This window comes from Oncorhynchus nerka, linkage group LG9a (assembly GCF_034236695.1).
Source record: "Oncorhynchus nerka isolate Pitt River linkage group LG9a, Oner_Uvic_2.0, whole genome shotgun sequence".
Classification (NCBI taxonomy): Eukaryota; Metazoa; Chordata; class Actinopteri; order Salmoniformes; family Salmonidae; genus Oncorhynchus; species Oncorhynchus nerka.
The window spans coordinates 25,339,691-25,355,835 of NC_088404.1; the positions used below are offsets into that span (position 1 = coordinate 25,339,691).

At 42.3% G+C, this 16,145-nt stretch overlaps 1 protein-coding gene across 1 annotated transcript in view; it reads left to right on the plus strand.

The window, feature by feature from the left end:
- Nucleotides 1-2,621: 2,621 nt before the first annotated feature.
- The window catches only part of LOC115134102 (transcription factor RFX4-like), a 41,484-nt gene continuing 27,960 nt past the window's right edge, over nucleotides 2,622-16,145 (plus strand). The window contains exons 1-12 of the mRNA XM_029667743.2: nucleotides 2,622-2,957; nucleotides 3,472-3,532; nucleotides 5,111-5,234; nucleotides 6,533-6,594; nucleotides 6,910-7,123; nucleotides 8,515-8,592; nucleotides 8,952-9,115; nucleotides 9,426-9,526; nucleotides 9,700-9,758; nucleotides 9,877-10,021; nucleotides 11,114-11,208; nucleotides 13,466-13,583. Coding sequence (XP_029523603.2) covers nucleotides 2,843-2,957; nucleotides 3,472-3,532; nucleotides 5,111-5,234; nucleotides 6,533-6,594; nucleotides 6,910-7,123; nucleotides 8,515-8,592; nucleotides 8,952-9,115; nucleotides 9,426-9,526; nucleotides 9,700-9,758; nucleotides 9,877-10,021; nucleotides 11,114-11,208; nucleotides 13,466-13,583 — 1,336 coding nt within the window. The 5' untranslated portion in view covers nucleotides 2,622-2,842. The remainder of the gene's footprint in view (nucleotides 2,958-3,471; nucleotides 3,533-5,110; nucleotides 5,235-6,532; nucleotides 6,595-6,909; nucleotides 7,124-8,514; nucleotides 8,593-8,951; nucleotides 9,116-9,425; nucleotides 9,527-9,699; nucleotides 9,759-9,876; nucleotides 10,022-11,113; nucleotides 11,209-13,465; nucleotides 13,584-16,145) is intronic.

Below are 16,145 nucleotides of genomic sequence, written 5' to 3' on the forward strand. Positions count from 1 at the left end.
GGGCCAGTGGAGGAAGACACAGATCAGAAAAGTTCTGAAACTGGCCAACAAGTGTTCATAGGAGCTGGTACTTTAAATAAGAGGGGTAGGAGGAGTGTGTGTGGGGCGGGGGGGGGGGGGGTATGAAAACGTATTAAATGCTATAATGGAAGACGGGGAGGCCACAGTGCTAGGATTGCGTAGATCTAAGCCTCTTTTTTTCTTGGGGAGGGAGCCTTTCTTATTCAAAACAGCCCCACAAAAGGCTTCCAGTGAGCCTTGCCACATCCCCATCTGACTCGAGGCCATTCATCAGCCTTCCGAGCCTATCAATGACATGTCCCCATCAGGGCTGCTATAAAATCAGACCCTTTCCCATGAAACATCAGCAAACATTTTGACGGGTCTGGCTTTCCCCCCCGCTGGATTTCTGGAGTCTCTACCCTCCTCTCCCCTCACCACCTCCCCTCACCATCACCACCGACACCCACCCCTCTTTTGGCGGAGCCCAGAGCCTCACCATCTCCTGCCACGGATAGCCAGTGGTCACGGGGAAGCGAAGCCAGACAAGGGAAGACCTACTGAGGAGGGGGAGCCGTACACAGAGACATTTTCTTGGAGGAGCCAGTTTGCCATTGATGGGAAGAGGATGCATTGTGGGCTGCTGGAGGAGCCTGATATGGATTCCACAGGTTGGTCCTGCTGTCCTGCAACCCTGCAGCTTTGCCTTGACTTATCAGGATGCATGGGGAACCACTCTATGTTGTGGATCACTATAACTGGGCCCCTGGGAATTTGTGACTTTCTCTACAACCATTTTAGAGAATTTTTTTGAGTGAATTGTTGATGAATGCATTTGTTGTTAATGTGAGGGATTACTCACCATGACATTGCATTTGTTTGATTTTGGTTTCTTCAGATGTCAACAAAAGTGGCCTTGTGGATTTGTGCCATTAATTCATGATACATCTATACCAACAATAATACGGTTTTGAAGGATGGTTTGATTATGGAAGGACATTAGGGCCTTTCATTTGTTCCACAACCTTGATTAAGGAGCAGTAATTTCAACTCTTAGACAGCCCTACATTCAGCAATTTAATGCAATCTCTTTGGGGGGGGGGGAATCTTCCAAGCCTTCGAGGCACATGTAGCCTGTGATGCACCTGCTTCTTGTAAACATCTTCTTGGGGGAAATAAGCTGCCAGTCCACTGAGGTATGGTGCCCGGAGCAGGATAATGTCGCATGGCTTGACGCAAGAATTAGCCTAAAGTAAATTCAATTTAATATTAAAAACAACATGTTTACGGTAAAGTAATGAATGTTGCTGCTTTAGCTAAGAGTTTTTCTACTTGGGCTCTCAATCTAACTTCCTACCCGAATAACTTTATTATAGGCTCATTTATTTTACTTTATTGAATATTCATCAAGGGAGTTTTTTCCCCTGATGTTTATATGAATTCACTGTCTGGTGTTGAGTTGGCTAACATGAAAGAGTGTATTCCTTAAATACATTATCAGAGATCCATTTCGTCCATTGATTGAATTTAATCCAGTTAATTAGAGCTCTATTTTATCTGTGCTCATGGGAAATGATTCCATTACAGCCTAAGGATAAGTGCTACAATAGAGAATTATTATTATTATCAGCTAGGCTAATGCACAAGACATTGAAATAAGATACAAGTCTTCCTAATAATGTATTTCAATTAATTGTAATAATTGGTCTAATAATAATAATAATTAATTATGTTGATTACAAATAGCCCAATGATGATGATAATAATTATAATTTTAGTTTGTTAATTTGATCATACTGTTAAACGTATGCCTTTATGGAACTGATGACAGCGTGTTCTTTGGTCAACGATGTTAGGTAGCCTTACCATCTTTTTCTGTTCTTACAATTAAAACCTAATGCCTGGCCTTAGGCTATTGAGTATAAGAGCATTGCAAAGATCAAAGCTGATAAATTAGGCATAGGCTACACGTTTTATTTTATTCATGAGATAAAGCATTCTAGCCTACTTTTAGGCAATTTATTCTAACTGAGCATGTCACTCATCAGCCAAAAGGTGTCTGATATGCATTTATCCTAAAAATTTGCAGTCTCTAAACTTTTCTATTTCCATGACCTATTCTCTATCCCCTTCTGATGGGATGGAACCTGTTTATCGTTAGATGGAACAGGTTGCCTTGCCAACAGTCAATCCTGGCAACTGCTACTATGGTGATTGTAGTCATGGCGGGAAACAGGATCCACAGGACTACGATAAATATAAGTTTTTCTGTCCCAAGAAAGGACACCAGTTGAGCTATTTCTAAGTAGAAATTAGAATGGGACAAAGGCTTCTGTGTCGCTCGCGAGGCTGCTCTAGCAATGAGCGCGGGCTCAATTGGGGCAAGTGTGCGTGCTTGTAGTCTCCCCAAGAACAATGAAGGATTCCTGCCGTTTTGGTGAAAACATTTCAAATAGAAACACAGCTGCGCTAACACCCCCAAAATCGATTATAGTCGAATTGCCCTGTCACATATTTTTTTTTTGCATTTGGTAACATTTGTCTCAAAATGTATTTATAAAAAAGCCACCTGTTGCAGATGCAGCTTGAGTAAAGTACACTTTTGACAAACCTATCCGAATATGATTGTTAGATATTGATTTATTTAGTCAACTTTTGTATAATATAGGGCCCTATATTGATTAGGGCCAATAGAGTAACCAATATTGGACAAATCGTTCCACCACCCAATAGTCGCCATATAGACCTTTAGCCAAATGAATACATAGGCTATGCGAATGAACCTTTATGTGGGCCATAGAAATGAAACCTACAATTGTAAATTCCTGTAGGATTTTCTCTGATGTGTGGGCCATCTTGCCTTTTTCTAGAGAGCTGGATTGAAAGATGCCTCAACGAGAGCGAGAGCAAGCGGTATTCCAGCCACACATCCCTGGGGAATACGTCCAATGACGAAAGTAAGCAGTGACGGTGTAACGCTTTAATGTTGTATTACTGCAAGTCATAAAGTAATGGATAAATATATGTTGAAATAATCTTTTGTCTATTGTCATAGGTCTAAAATAAATTGATATTTGCTATAATAAGATGCGCTATAATAGGCTTGGTGCGCAAATTATAGCAAAGGTTAGTGTTTTTCTCTTGTAGACTATGTTTGGAATTTGATCAAATAGAGCACACCTTTATTTACAAAACATGTGTCAATAAGATGTCCCTGATAATCCACTGATTTATATTAATCATAATATTGTGGCACAATAGAATTGCTGGATAAAGAGAGAAATTATAATTGTTTTTGTGTGCTGCATCAAACTTCAACCTTTTCGAACCCTGCTCAGTTTTGATCAAAGATATGTTTTTTGATATTTACAGCCATTTTTTATTTCATTTTTATTTATTTTATTGCCCATTACTTAATTGAAAATATTCATTTGAAATACATTGACACGTTTCTTTTTTTGTCTATAAAAGATGAGGAGAAAGAAAACAACAGGGCTTCTAAACCCCATTCAACACCAGCTACCCTACAATGGTAAGTGCTGGAGTTAATTCACCTCTTTCCTAACCTGTTTATATAATGTTGCATAATCCTAAAGCTCTTATTCTAGAGCTGTAATGCTGTAATTTAACGTTCTCAATGCATAAACTATACAACACATTTATTTTCTATTATTTGGGGCATTTACAATTGAGCTTTTTGTTTGTTGATAAAGTTTACAAGTGCATTTCCCTATTTTGGTCTTCTATTGTTTGCTGCTTAAGGATTGTATGCAGTCTTCTCATGTAGTGTCACATAATTTGATCATGTAAAGATGAAGGACAGAATTGTACCTTTGAGCAGCACCTTTTGAGAAGAGAACTGTCAACTTTAGCGAGTATCGTGAGGGTGCTTACAGTTTACATTTACAATATGACATGGCAGGCCGCTGTTGGGCTGGAAGGATGGTTTAGTGTAAAGGCTTTTTCACCAAAATAGCAGTATCTGTTTACCTTCATAGAACCAGAGACCTGTGCATTTGCACCTGTTATGTTCAGAAGATAATATGTATTAGACTCCGTTTAAACAGGAAGCTGGCTATATCAATACATTTTTCTTATTTTAAATCATTTGTTGTCTATATTTGATATTGCATTCCCTCTAGTGGAAATTCCACACTGGTGAAATACCTGATCAGTCTCTTCCTTGGAGACTTCATTTTTTGAAGGGTGAGGATTGAATTAGTGTTCTTCAGTCATTTTCATGTGACTTTCGTGGAGGCACGTTGTTTTGTGTAATGTTGTTGTCAGACACATATATTTCTATTTAAATACACATACCTGGTCTACATAGACAGTCCATGGGAATATTATGTAGAGGAGTTTTGTAGGTCTCCAGGGATTACAGTCCTTCATACTTCAACAGCAGTAATGGAACTTCCCATGTTCAACTCACTTCTGAAATGGCCTGCTTTATTTTGGTGTATTGCTTGAGGCAGGTGTTCATGAGAAATAATGTTGAGGATCCTTGTAAAATATTCATATTTTACGTTGCTCTGAAATTTGACAGATGAACAAACAGTCTTTGTTTTATTTTGCAGTAATACAGACATCACGTTTCTTTTTATGTTCACGAGATGTTAGAAATAGCTTTTCTTATCATACTACATTTGATAACATACTGTATGTATACTATTAAGGGTGCTTGATCACAACTTTATATTCCCAAATGTATCGATTTTTCTATTTATTATAGGAGCAACTGATGTTTTCTAGCACTTTGAAGCTCCTCTCTCACATTGTAATGCTTCGTTTTGTGAGGTATTTAGGCTATACAGTAGAGACATATTCACTGAACTGATGGTTGTAGTTCCACCTTTCCCAGATGGTATAAAATAAATCCACATATGTACTTCCACATAGTAGCTCCTAATTCAGGTTAGATTATTTCTCTAATCTTGTCCACTAGTAAATAACCTGCCTTTGACTGAATAAGAACACGAGTAGGCTGGGTAATAGTTTATTTTGATACCGGTAGATACTGTAGATGCCAGTCTAGAGATGTCTTTGTGGTCTGTAAAGAGTCCATGTTATTCTATGGGTATTCATTGACAGGTCTGCTTTTCACCTACAGGCTGGAGGAGAACTATGAGATTGCAGAAGGGGTTTGTATCCCCCGCAGTGCTCTCTATATGCACTACCTGGACTTTTGTGAGAAGCACGACACACAGCCTGTCAACGCCGCCAGCTTTGGGAAGGTAGGACACAGTTACTGACCACTTTAACAGGAAATTTAGGAGGGACTGTTTGATTGAGCCCAAACTAATTTTGTGAACATAATACTTCACAGAAAGAGTACATGAAATGGTCACTTTGGTGGAGTAGGTTATACCTGCGTAGGAAGGTTACCATCTATCAGTATAGTAAAACATGAAAGGGAGAAATAAGTATACCATTGAAAAAGTATGCCTACTGATGCATGTAGATCAGTCTCATGGCTTGTTACGGTGTGTTTGAAAAGTAAAATCCACATGTAGTTGTTGGGAAGCAATGGAACGGCCCACTGATGATTCCCCTGAAAACCGCAAGACGGGTTACGCAGCTAAAAGAAACATGCTTGTCTCTGTTCCCACAACCCAGAAAAGCCCCTACCCACATACTCCCAGCCACCCCCAACACCCGGACCTAGCCCCCCCATCCGTCCTCCACACCACCCTCCCAAGCTCCTGTCGGAGGATATTGAAAAAGAGAAGGGGCCTGGATTAATGTGTAATTAAAGAAAATTTGGAAGGGTGAGATGTTGCGGAATGTTAGATCAGTGGCTAGAGCAGTGTGGGGTGTCCTTTAGGAAGGCTTCATTGATTCGGGACAAAAAAACGAGTGAGGGCCCCGCCTGCCTCCCTGTCTGCTCATTTATCAAGCGGGGCCTGACAGAAACTTCACAGCTTGGCCTCTTTTTTCATCCCGCACAATGGAAAGCTCCACTGTTTGCTAAAGTTTCTGTACCAGGAGCTGGACCAAGGAGCCAATCTCATGGACAAAAAGAAAGAGAGAGAGAGACAGAGGGGAGGAAGGGGGAGAGGGAAGAAGGGGGAGAGGGAGAGATTTTGGAGAGGTTTTTAATGTAAAAAAATTATATCCCTGAGCATGTCAAAAATGGATGGCTCCCAAAGCCTTTTTCTCCCACAGCCAGTGGAGACCTCCCTGGGTTTAAGGCTCTGGGAACATCACATCTCTTCACGTCTAGAATAGACCATACTTTCACTTGATTCATTGATATGTTCAATGTGGACTTTCATGTCATTCTGTATGAGCTGTACATGGTTAGAAATCATTCTGGATAGGGCAGTTACTTCAGCCCGCTAGCTGAGATAATTGTGGACTTTTAAGTGTAGAGTATCTCTTCCCTTATATCTACAGTATGATAGCACTGTCAAGAGTGAAAACACATTTTCATCAGGTGCTTTACATAGGGGATATACACATACAAATGCATGAAGAATCTCACAGAGAAAAAATCCCTGATAGACTTATTCTAATTCTCTGATTCTAACAGATTATTAGACAACAGTTTCCACAACTGACCACAAGAAGACTGGGCACCAGGGGCCAGTCAAAGTAAGTCAATGTTGTCTCCTACTTTTCTTTCTTTCTACACACTGGTTTTGATTTTTGCGTTTCACTATTGAAAGAGGAGTATCACTGTGTTAGTGGAGGGCCTGTTTTTAATGATTCTTCAAGCCGGTAATCTTCACCATGTCTATGATTTGAGGATGTTACATCTCAAAATCACATGATGACAAGCCACTGTCTCACACCCTGATGAATAGTCCTTAGCTGAAATGTTGGTTATGTAAATCCACAGCAAGGAGAGATGAGTGTGCAACCTTCTTTTCCATTTCTACACCTCTAACTGTCAACTATCCCCTATAGGTACCACTACTATGGCATCGCTGTGAAGGACAGCTCCCAGTACTACGATGTGATGTACTCCAAGAAGGGTGCGGCGTGGGTGAACGAGACAGGCAAGAAGGAGGTCATCAAGCAGACAGTGGCGTATTCACCACGTTCCAAACTGGGGACGCTCCTGCCAGAGTTTCCAAATGTCAAAGACTTAAATCTGCCCGCCAGTCTGCCAGAGGAGAAGGTAAACAGGACTCTAAAACGTCCCAGACCCACAACCCCCTCCTCCCTTATCCAACCAACCCCTCGCCTCTCTCGCCCCCTCTGGCTATCCCCTTTTATCTGCCCTGGACCTCTCACCCCCTCTGGCTATTCCCTTTTATCTGCCCTGGACCTCTCACCCCCTCTGGCTATCCCCTTTTTTCTGCCCTGGACCTCTCACCCCCTCTGGCTATCCCATTTTATCTGCCCTGGACCTCTCACCCCCTCTGGCTATCCCCCTTTATCTGCCCTGGACCTCTCGCCCCCTCTGGCTATCCCCTTTTATCTGCCCCGACCCTCTCGCCCTCTGGCTATCCCCTTTATCTGCCCTGGACCTCTCACCCCCTCTGGCTATCCCCTTTATCTGCCCTGGACCTCTCACCCCTCTGGCTATCCCCTTTTATCTGCCCTGGACCTCTCACCCCCTCTGGCTATCCCCTTTTATCTGCCCTGGACCTCTCACCCCCTCTGGCTATCCCCTTTTATCTGCCCTGGACCTCTCACCCCCTCTGGCTATCCCCTTTTATCTGCCCTGGACCTCTCACCCCCTCTGGCTATCCCCTTTTATCTGCCCTGGACCTCTCGCCACCTCTGGCTATCCCCTTTTATCTGCCCTGGACCTTCACTGACTCTGAGTTTAGAGAAGAAGGACCTTGAGGATTTATATGCTGCTGGCTCCTCACTAACTCTTAATCTTGTGAGGAGATAATAAGATCCAGCGCCAGACAAAAGACAGACACTAACTGTCGAGCTTTAAATGAGGGGGCCATGATTTTCAATGGTTTGTCAGTTGCTGAACTCTAAAGACGGTTTTATGTAGTTTTGGTGTGTGACCTGTTGCAGGTATTTATTGGTGCTGATGTTTTTGGATAGGATTTATTGTCTTGTTTTTCATATCAATCCATAGATGTATGATATCACTTGAAAACACTAGCTATACTGTGCGGTAGACAGTAGAACCCCGTTCTCAGATTAGAATGTATCTTAACTGAAGCAGCATCCTGGTCATTCACTAAGAATATCACTAGGAAACAGTATGTGCCTTTGATCGAGAGCTTGGTACTATGGGTTCTATCGGCAGGAATATGATTCTGAGATAATTGGCTTTAACATTCGGAACACTCCTTGGTTTGAATGGTGGCAGGGATTTTTTAATCTTGTATTCTTATGAATTTAACAACATGAATTGGGATATTTAGAGTACTATATAGGTAGAGAACATTGAACAGAACAAGGCTATGTCAATAGCTCAATTTGGACTAAAATGCAGATAGAACCTTCTAGTCCCAAGCTCTGGAAGTAGCAGTGTGATACAGACTTGGACTACGTTACTGCCGTTCATTTATACTCAGTCTTCTTTATGTTTTCCCACAGGTGTCAACGTTCATCATGATGTACAGAACTCACTGCCAGAGGATACTGGACACAGTAATACGCGCCAACTTTGACGAGGCAAGACACTTTTCATATATGTCCATCTTTTGCACGCTTATTTACCAGTCCCATTAAATGTGACAGGACTTTGTTTTATGATTTTTTTTTTACTCTTGTTGAATGTGGTCACAAAAATGATTACGAGCTAAATGTTCTTGGACTTCTAAATGAAGATATCCCATTTTCATGAGAATCGGTTTAGTTCTTACCTAATCTCGGGACACTGAACCAAATGTGTTGTGCTACCAGTCTGTCACAATAAACTACTTCTAACCTAAATGTATCTCATTAGAAAAGTTGGCTTAGTGTCTTTAGCCTCTTAAGTTGTATTGTATGTGAGGTTGAGAGAATGACCCTCCTCTCTTGGGTGTCTCCAGGTCCAGAGCTTCCTGCTGCACTTTTGGCAGGGCATGCCCCCCCACATGCTCCCTGTCCTGGGCTCCTCCACTGTGGTCAACATCGTGGGCGTCTGTGACTCCATTCTTTACAAGGCAATCTCTGGGGTTCTTATGCCCACCGTCCTGCAAGCACTGCCTGATAGGTGAGTGCTTGTTTAGTGTAGTGTAGCTCTTCTCCCTTCCCCAGCAATCACTGAAGCTACAATCCTGAGTTTTTGTTTCATTCCATTTCAAATTCATAGACATAGATATAAATGCAAAGACTGACAGTCCATGAGATCCACATAATTGTTCTAAACATATTTGACATGCATATTGTTTGTTTAAAAAGACTGAAACGACATGCACTGAGTTACAGCCTCTATAGAGAAAAAGAGCTATGAGGAAAACTTGACATTTACCTTTGTGTTAAAAAACCTTGGTTATTTGTGATGTAATGTAGATTTGTTCCAGTTTGACTCAGGTGATCCGGAAGTTTGCCAAACAGCTGGATGAGTGGCTTAAAGTAGCACTTCACGACCTGCCTGAAAACCTGAGGAATATCAAATTTGAATGTAGGAGTCTGCATTGAAAAATACAGTCGTTACTCTCCTGGTTTTATGACAACGATGATATACTGAGTCTTGGAAAAAGGAGAATGCACAAATTTTAGAAACAGCTTTTAATCAGAAAATGTTATACTGTAGAAAACATAACAGTTCATATTTCCTCTCCCTTTTATCCACAGTATCTAGAAGATTTTCTCAAGTTCTCAAGAGGCAGACATCTTTGAACCATCTATGTCAGGTAGCTATTTCACTGTATAAATGTAATGAAATCCATATGAAAATAAGACTGATAAAGGTATATGCAGTCTGTATCGCTATCTAATAATGTGTGTGTTTGTTGATCTGTCTCTGGGCAGGCGTCACGGACGGTGATCCACAGTGCAGACATCACCTTTCAGATGATGGAGGACTGGCGGAACGTGGACCTGAACAGCATCACCAAGCAGACACTTTACACCATGGAGGACACATGGGAGGAGCACCGGCGGCTCATCATCGACTGTAAGGCCACAGCCACGCACACACATGTACAGATTCAGACACACACATGTACACACACAAACACACACACAATCCCTGTAGTAGCATTCACAGTAAGTTACGTTTAGTCCAAAAGCCTAGAATCCACATTCCCACACACCCACACACACAGCTGTCAATAACACACAGTAGATGTCAGCCATTGGACAATCATTCCCACGGCCAGGAAAGTCAAGCCTTAATGATGAAGGCTAAAAGGTTAAACAAGTTGACTCTACTCTGAAACACCCCGTGGATCATTTCAAATTCGTTTCACCGTCAACCCCCTCAAATGGCCATGCTAGGGTCACAGTTCACAGATTGGCATAAAGAGGCCATTTCCACGTCCCACTCTCATTCTGTTCTATTAGACAGAGAGAAATTATGCACAATTTTCCCCCAATTTTATTTCACCTTTATTTAACCAGGTAGACCAGTTGAGAACAAGTTCTCATTTACAACTGCGACCTGGCCAAGATAAAGCATAGCAGTGCGACAAAAACAGCAACACAGAGTTACACATGGGATAAACAAACGTACAGTCAATAACACAATAGAAAAATCTGTATACAATGTGAGCAAATGAAGTAAGGAGGTAAGGCAATAAATAGGCCAATAGTGGGGAAGTAATTACAATTTAGCAATTAACACTGGAGTGATAGATGTGCAGATGAGGATGTGAAAGTAGAAATACTGGTGTGCAAAATAACAGAAAAACAAAAAACAAATATGGGAATGAGGTAGTTAGATGGGCTATTTACAGAGGGGCTGTGTACAGCTGCTGCGATCGGTGACTATAACAACAAATAAGACACAGCCTCATATATAAGACATACTGTATACAGTATGCTGCTGGTTTTGGTAGTTTGATTGATTTAAGTAAGGGTAGTTTAGGTCCATAGTCACACACGGCAATTATTCAAACTCTTTATTTGATCCAAATTGTTATCTGCCAAGACTCCGATCTGTGTAGACAAGTATGGAGCTTTCTCCACCAGTTAGAAATATATGTCCCCTGAAGGATGTGTTGACAAACTGTGGCTAGATGCAGTTCTCATCTCCTTCCTCTCTCAGTGTACCAGGAGTTTGACCGTCTGCTGGAGGAGCAGTCTTCTATAGAGGCCTACATCGAGTGGCTGGACTCCATGGTGGACCGCTGTGTTGTCAAGGTCAGTTGAGGATGTAAATACTTCATATAACTCAGCAAAAAAAGAAAAGTCCCTTTTTCAGGACCCTGTCTTTCAAAGATAATTCGTAAAAATCCAAATAACTTCACAGATCTTCATTGTAAAGTGTTTAAACACTATTTCCCATGCTTGTTCAATAAACCACAAACAATTAATGAACATGCATCTGTGGAACGGTCATTAAGACACTAACAGCTTACAGATGGTAGGCAATTAAGGTCACAGTTATGAAAACTTGGGACACTAAAGAGGCTTTTCTACTGACTCTGAAAAACTCCAAAGGAAAGATGCCCAGGGTCCCTGCTCATCTGCAAGAACGTGCCTTAGATGCAAGGAGTTATGAGGACTGCAGATGTGGCCAGGGCAATAAATTGCAATGTCCGTACTGTGAGACGCCTAAGACAGCGTTGCAGGAAAACAGGACGGACAGCTGGTCATCCTCGCAGTGGCAGACCACGTGTAACAACACCTGCACAGGATCGGTACATCCGAACATCTCACCAGCGGGACAGGTACAGGATGGCAACAACAACTGCCCGAGTTACACCAGGAATGCACAATCCCTCCATCAGTGCTCAGACTGTCCACAATAGGCTGAGAGAGCCTGGACTGAGGGCCTGTAGGTCTGTTGTAAGGCAGGTCCTCACCAGACATCACCGGCAACAACGTCACCTATGGGCACAAACCCACCATCACTGGACCAGACAGGACTGGCAAAAAGTGCTCTTCACTGACGAGTCATGGTTTTGTCTCACCAGGGGTGATGGTCGGATTCGCATTTATCGTCGAAAGAGTAAGCGTTACTCTATTTCCGCTCTGGAGCGGGATCGATTTGGAGGTGGAGGGTCCGTCATGGGGCGTTGTGTCACAGCATCATCGGACTGAGCTTGTTGCCATTGCAGGCAATCTCAATGCTGTGCGTTACAGGGAAGACATCCTCCTCCCTTATGTGGTACCCTTCCTGCAGGCTCATTCTGACATGACCCTCCAGCATGACAATGCCACCAGCCATACTGCTCATTCTATGTGTGATTTCCTGCAAGACAGGAATGTCAGTGTTCTGCCATGGCCAGCGACGAGCCCGGATCTCAATCCCATTGAGCACGACTGGGACCTATTGGATCAGAGGGTGAGGGCTAGGGCCATTCCCCCCAGAAATGTCCGGGAACTTGAAAGTGCCTTGGTGGAAGAGTGGGGTAACATCTCACAGCAAGAACTGGCAAATCTGGTGCAGTCCATGGGGAGGAGATGCACTGCAGTACTTAATGCAGCTGGTGGCCACACCAGATACTGACTGTTACTTTTAGTTTTGATCCCGCCCCTTTGTTCAGGTATACACCATTCCATTTCTGTTAGTCACATACAGTATCTGTGGAGCTTGTTCAGTTTATGTCTCAGTTGTTGACTCTTGTAATGTTCATACAAATATTTACACATGTTTAGTTTGCTGAACATAAATGCATTTTACAGTGAGAGGACATTTCAGCGAGAGGAGTTTATATAAAAATCAAGTCAAATTTTTATTAATCACATGCGCCGAATACAACAGGTGTAGACCTTACAGTGAAATGCTTACTTACGAGCCCCTAACCAACAGTGCAAACCCCTTTTAACATCTAGGATGTATCATTAGAAAACTTCCAGCCATCATCTTTAGGCTTGTGCTTTCTACTATGTCTACAGAATGCTGTAGGCCATAATCCTTACTGATTTGCTGTACAAATATACTTCAACAATAAAATAACACATGAACTGTCCAGAATGGCCTTGGTAAATGCAACACAAACATCACTGTGGAACATTTTAGGGGGCAATTGAAGAAATTATTTTCTATAGTTTAAGTGGAAACTAAGTGGAAACTATAGAAACTTAAGTGGAAACTATAGAAAATAATTTCCATGCATTTTAATGGCATCCGTCTCTCCGTGACTTGCTGACGCAGAGCCACTCGAGCTGCCATCCTAGTTAATGCTGTCTTCATGGCTCCCATTTGCGGCCATTATGCTCCAGATATGGGCTTGTAAAATGTGGTTGCCCTGGCAACGTCACAGACTCCCCAGACAATGGTTCAATGAGAAGGTGTGTGCCCCGGGGCAAATTAAATAGTTGACTTGTTGACATGTTTTTCGTTCCTGAGGGTTAAGCCCCAATATGGACCCAGTGGTTAATTCTCTCCCCCCTCCCTCTCCAACTCTTCCCTTCACTTCCCCCTGTTTTCTGATGAAAATATCTCCTTAAGGTGGCAGGAAAGAGGCCCGGGTGCCTGAAGAAGGTGGCCCAACAGTTCCTGCTCATGTGGTCGTGCTTCGGGACCAGAGTCATCCGGGATATGACCCTCCACAGTGCGCCTAGCTTCGGTGAGTGTTGAATCTAGCATTGGGCTGGGGCATGTATCAGCCATCGCCAGGAAAATTGTTTTTAGGGGGTTATGTAATGTTATTGAACCATATTTCTGGTGTCACGAGTGTCAGACAGAAGTTGCCTAGTTCTAGTTTTGGTCCAAGTAACTAAAATAGTTTGTGAAGAACATTGCCCCAAAACTGCACCAAAACTTACTGAACTGAGTTATTTGAATATACTACTATGCATGTAGGACCAAAAGTAGTTTAAGCCCCTCCCCCCATTTTGGGGAAATAGGAATGTTTTGCGCAGACTCAGCCTTCCGATGTTCTCCCAATCAAAAACGGGGAAAGTGTGGTGGTAAGATGGCTGCCTTGCTGGTATGGCCCCCCTAGCCTTTACTTTACTAGCTAGCGGTGCATGACCAAGGCACTGAAAGAGATAGGGGCTGTAAAAAAGAAAGAAAATGGCTTCCCTTCCCCCTCTTCTCCTCTCCCCTTCAGGCTTGTCTGTGAATATCAAAGCCACAGCTGGTTGCAATGTTTTGATAAAGCAGCTCTCTGTGCGAAAACAGCTAATTAACAATGCCTACCCCAGCCCTCTCTTCCCCAATGTTTTTTGTTGTTGTCTTTTCCAATTTATGACCAGGCAGTATTGCACTCCTCTGTTACCTGAAAAGGCGCTGGTGTTTATTATGCACACGGTGGCTGGAGTGACCAGCACAATGTCATGATTGTGTCACGCTCCTTTCCTTCTCCAGCCGCAATCTCAGTAATCACCAATACCCGACCCAGGGGTCGGCCGTCATATTTGGGGCAAGGACTTTGTACCAGGAAACAAGAAACAGCCCCCCTGTCTCTTTTAATGACAATGACTGCCCAGTTGTTCTGCTCCCTCACACTTCCTGTTGAGTTGAGTGTGCTGCTATGAGGCAGTCTGTCAGATGTTTGGAAGGACTAGTAACCCTCTACAACCACTGTGATTATTATTATTTGACTCTGCTGGTCATCTATGAACGTTTGAACATCTTGGCCATGTTCTGTTATAATCTCCACCTGGCACAACCAGAAGAGGACTGGCCACCCCTCAGAGCCTGGTTCCCCTCTAGGTTTCTTCTTAGGTTCCTGCTTTTCTAGTGAGTTTTTCCTAGCCACCCTGCTTCAACATCTGCATTGCTTGCTGTTTGGGGTTTTAGGCTGGGTTTCTGTACAGCACTTTGTGACATCAGCTGATGTAACAAGGGCTTTATAAATACATTTGATTGATTGATCAATGAAACACACAGTCTGATCTTTCAGGTTGTTTTGTAAACTGTGTTTTCATGTATAAATGTATGCTCGTAGCTTTGAATGGATGATTTCTAGGCCCTCAACCACAGACAACACTCAAATACACTTGCACATCTTAGAATCTTCATTTGAACTTTATATAGGTCATTACTTCCCTTTAAAATGATTAGACTTGTTGGTTGGATGATAGGGACACTGATCCATCCTGGCAAGGACTGTTTCCTTAGTTTCTCTCTCTCTCTCTCTCTCTCTCTCTCTCTCTCTCTCTCTCTCTCTCTCTCTCTCTCTCTCTCTCTCTCTCTCTCTCTCTCTCTCTCTCTCTCTCTCTCTCTCTCTCTCTCTCTCTCTCTCTCTCTCTCTCTCTCTCAATTTCAATTTCAATTTCAATTCAATTTAAGGGGCTTTACTGGCATGGGAAACATATGTTTACATTGCCAAAGCAAGTGAAATGGATAAACAAAAGTGAAATAAACAATAAAATACATTTGACACTCACACAAGTTCCAAAAGAATAAAGACATTTCAAATATCATATTATGTCTACATACAGTCTTGTAACGATGTGCAAATAGTTAAAGTAAAAAAGGGAAAATAAATAAACATCAATATGGGTTGTTTTTACAATGGTGTTTGTTCTTCACTGGTTGCCCTTGTGGCAACAGGTCACAAATCTTGCTGTTGTGATTGCACACGGGTATTTCACCCAATAGATATGGGAGTTTATCAAAATTGGATTTGTTTTCGAATTATTTGTGGGTCTGCATATTCTGAGAGAAATATGTTTTTCTAATATGGTCATACATTTGACAGGAGGTTAGGAAGTGCAGCTCAGTTTCCACCTCATTTTGTGGGCAGTGTGCAGATAGCCTGTCTTCTCTTGAGAGCCAGGTCTGCCTACGGCAACCTTTCTCAATAGCAAGGCTATGCTCACTGAGTCTGTACATACTCAAAGCTTTCCTTAATTTTGGGTCAGTCACAGTGGCACTATGTACTTTATATTTGGTGCCAAATAGGATTCTGGTTTGCTCTGTTAAAAAATATACATATTTCCAATATGTCAAGTAATTATCTTTTTGTTTTCTCATGATTTGGTTGGGACTAATTGTGTTGCTATTTTAGGGCTCTGTGGGGTCTGTTTGTGTTTGTGAACAGAGCCCCATGACCAGCTTGCTTAGGGAACTCTTCTTCAGGTTCATCTCTCTGTAGGTGATTGCTTTGTTATGGAAAGTTTGGGAATCGCTTCCTTTTAGGTGGTTGTAGAATTTAACGTCTCTTTTCTGGATTTTGATA